At 58.5% G+C, this 3,358-nt stretch overlaps 1 protein-coding gene across 1 annotated transcript; it reads left to right on the forward strand.

The window, feature by feature from the left end:
* The first annotated feature begins 728 nt into the window (after positions 1–728).
* Positions 729–2,981, forward strand: LOC120842535. The gene has a single exon (XM_040213672.1). It carries the CDS (start codon positions 729–731, stop codon positions 2,979–2,981), a length of 2,253 nt encoding a protein of 750 aa, XP_040069606.1.
* The last annotated feature ends 377 nt before the right edge of the window (positions 2,982–3,358 follow it).

The raw sequence follows: 3,358 nt of genomic DNA on the forward strand, positions 1-3,358 counted from the left end.
GGGAATGTAGACGAGCGAGGTGAAGCGTCATCTCAGGGTGGAGTGGCCACTAGCTTAGGGATACAAGGAAACGGGGACCAGGGAGACAGCTCGGGTCGTTCGTCGGCCGTCACCGATCAAAGGGGTGTCGAGCAAGAAATGGAACTCATCCGAGCGAAGGAGAAGTTAGTGCGACTCGAGCTGGAGCTAGAGCGGCTACGCGTAGAGAACAGACCCCAAAGTAACGCAAGCGGCGCGGACTTAAGCCTTTGAGAGGAGATGCTGAGTTTTTCGAGGCTTATGAAGGGCGTTCTGACTCAAATGCCTTCGTCGGAACTATTGGTGCCTAGCTGGTTCGACGGTGTTGAAAACGTGTTTCAGACGTATGAGGTGCCCGAGCGTCTGAGGGGATCTCTCATCCGACCCTATTTTACGGAGCGCATGCGGGCGCTAGTGAATAGGCTCCCTGTGGGCGAGGCAAGTGAATACGGCGCGGTTAAGGAGCGCGTCTTACTTGAGCTGAAGATGTTGCCGGCTGAGTACAGGAAACTCTTTCTGAACGCCACCAGAGCGATGAGGGAATCCTGAACTCAGTTCGTGACATGCGTCGAGAGCTGCGTCGAGTATTACGCTCGGAGCCGAGGCGTTGAGTCCCTTGAGGACTTGCTGGCACTAATAGTGTCCGACCGCGTCAGGGACTCCATGCCGGCCGACATGCAAGAGTACGTGACTTTGAACGAGGGCGAAAAATGGCCGAGGCCGCGCTGGCCGACCGCTTTGACGTGGGTCGGCGATGCCAGAGGAAAGGGGGGCACTCATCGGTTCCCAAGGATCGCTCACTGAAAAAGAAAACGTTGACTCCTGCCAAACCAAAATCCGAGGGGACAGGGGGTAGTCCCAAATCGAACCCCCCCAGGGTGAGGTGTTTCAACTGCCAGGCATTGGGTCATTTTTCCCGTAATTGTCCCCAAAAACGCGTGCAAGAGGGAGACCGAGGTGGTAACCCCGTGGTGGGTACGGTCGGGACCGACCTGCAACGGCTCCAAGAAACTATAACGCAGCTAGACGCAACCGCGCCCTCTTTTGAGCAGATTGAGGGACGAGCTGGGATGAGAAGGGTTGATATTTGTTGTGGTACGAAGACCATAAATGTTGTCATCGATTCTGGCGCCGAAATTAGCGTAGTCCGAGAAGGGGTCGTGCCAGAGACAGATGGGTCATCGGGGAAGGTGGTGCTCACGGGTGCGTTCGGAAACAGCGTAAGCGCTGTTTTGAAGCTCGATCCAGTGGCTCTCCCTGCGCACTACGTGGAGTACGCCCCTCGCGAAGTGCCGCTTCTATGCGCTGTCACCGACCGGCTGGTTGCCGGAGTCGACATGCTTCTGACGCCCGACGACTACGAGAGCCTAAGAGCAAACCGCGGGACGACCGAGGCCGGACACGGGTACCAACGGACCGGAGACGCGCTGCATAACGAAGACGACGAGACTTCTCTTTCGAGCGATGTCGCTGCGGCCGTCGGCGCGATAGTCGGTGTTGAAAATGTCGATGGACTGGCTCTCGGACCGCTGTTGCCGCCGTTGTCGTCGCCGCGCTTTCGAAGTAGTCAAATAAGCGACGAGACGTTAAAGAGTTCCTGGGAGCAGGCCGGAAGTTCCACCCACGGAATGTTCGTGAAAGACGGGCTTCTGTTCCACAGGGAGGAGGTAAACGGGAAGCTGGTGAAGCAGCTAGTTCTGTCGCTGGAAAAGAGGCCAAAGGTCCTTGAGATGGGGCATGGCTCCATGCGGGCAGGGCATTTAAGAGAACGGAAAACGAAGGCCCGCGTGATGATGTCCTTCTACTGGCCAGGCATGGCGGGCGATATCAAACGGTACTGTCAGTCATGCGAGGCCTGTCAGCTTAGATCGCCCATTACAGCCGCTGACAGAGTTCCCATCGCTCCCCTCGCGCGTCCCGAGGTGCCGTTCCAGACGGTGTTCATGGACTGCATCGGTCCGCTAGAGCCGCAGTCCGCTCGCGGACACCGATATGCGCTGTGCATCGTTGATGCTTGTACACGATGGCCAGAGGTGGTCTGCCTCAAGTCTCTCACCGCCAAGTCCGCTTGCGACGCCCGGGTAGAGGTATTCTCGCGCATGGGCGTGCCCGAAACCATATGCTCAGACCAAGGCAGCAATTTCACCGCGCAAGTGACGACACTGCTCCTAGAGAAGATGGGCGCGACGCCGCGCTTTTCGGCCCCTGACCATACGCAAAGCAACGGGTTAGTCGAAAGGTGGAACGGCACCTTTAAAAAAATGCTTCACCACGTCATTCACGAGCGCGGGCGGGAATGGGACAAACACGTCCCTTTTCTCCTATGGGCCTATCGAGAGGTGCCGAACGAGACAACGGGAGTGACGCCGTTTGAGCTAATGTATGGCAGGGAACCTGTTGGGCCGCTGGCGATTCTTTCCAAAACCTGGACAGGGGAGTGGACGGCCCCCTGCGGGCTGACGTCGTCGGCAGAAGACTATCTCGTCGCACTGAGGCAGCGGTTCGCCGCCGCGGCGGACGCTGCCCGTGAGCACTCCAGCGCGGCCAAATCCTCGTACGCCGGCTACTGCAATCGGAACGCGAGGCCGAAGGCCTTCCAAGGCGGCGACGTCGTGCTCGTTCTCGGACCCGACTCCACCAATGCTCTCCTGGGGAGGGGGAGGGGCCCGGCGGTCGTTGTTGAGCAGAGGAGGCCATGCAGCTACCTGGTCCAGTTCGGGGACGGCTCGCAGAGGGTTTTACACGCCAGCAAATTGCGACCGTATCACGAACGAGTGTGCACTGTGGGCGTGATTTTTGAGGGAGACGAAGAGTTCGGAGACATTCCTGACGTCCCGTTGGAACCGCGTCCAGCGTCTCAACCTTCAGATCTGGCCGGGGCCTGCGAGCACCTGGGGGGCAGCCAACGTCGACAGTTGGAACACTTGCTCCGGCTTTCCCGGGCGTGTTCAGTTCCGAGATAGGGCGCTGTGAGACCGGGACGCACAAAATCGAGCTAGTGCAGGGTGGGCAGCTCCGGCAGAGCTATCCTTACAAGGTGCCAATGGCCTACCGCGGGGAAGTGGACCGCCAGATCAACGAGTTGTTGGAGACGGGGTTAATCTACCCCGTTGAGTCCAGCTTCTCTCATCCTGTTGTGTGCATAGGGAAGAAAGACGGCGGAATGCGCCTATGTATTGACTACAGGCAGCTGAACGCCGTGACCGTTCCGGACGCTTTCGCCATAACGGATGCGTCCGAGACGCTCCTCCAAGTAGCTCAGGCAAACTTCATCATGACTCTAGACATGTTAAGGGGGTACTGGCAGATCCGTTTGGACGCCGCGTCGGAGAAGTGCACC

This window comes from Ixodes scapularis, unplaced genomic scaffold (genome assembly GCF_016920785.2).
Source record: "Ixodes scapularis isolate PalLabHiFi unplaced genomic scaffold, ASM1692078v2 ptg000830l_1__unscaffolded, whole genome shotgun sequence".
NCBI lineage: Eukaryota > Metazoa > Arthropoda > Arachnida > Ixodida > Ixodidae > Ixodes > Ixodes scapularis.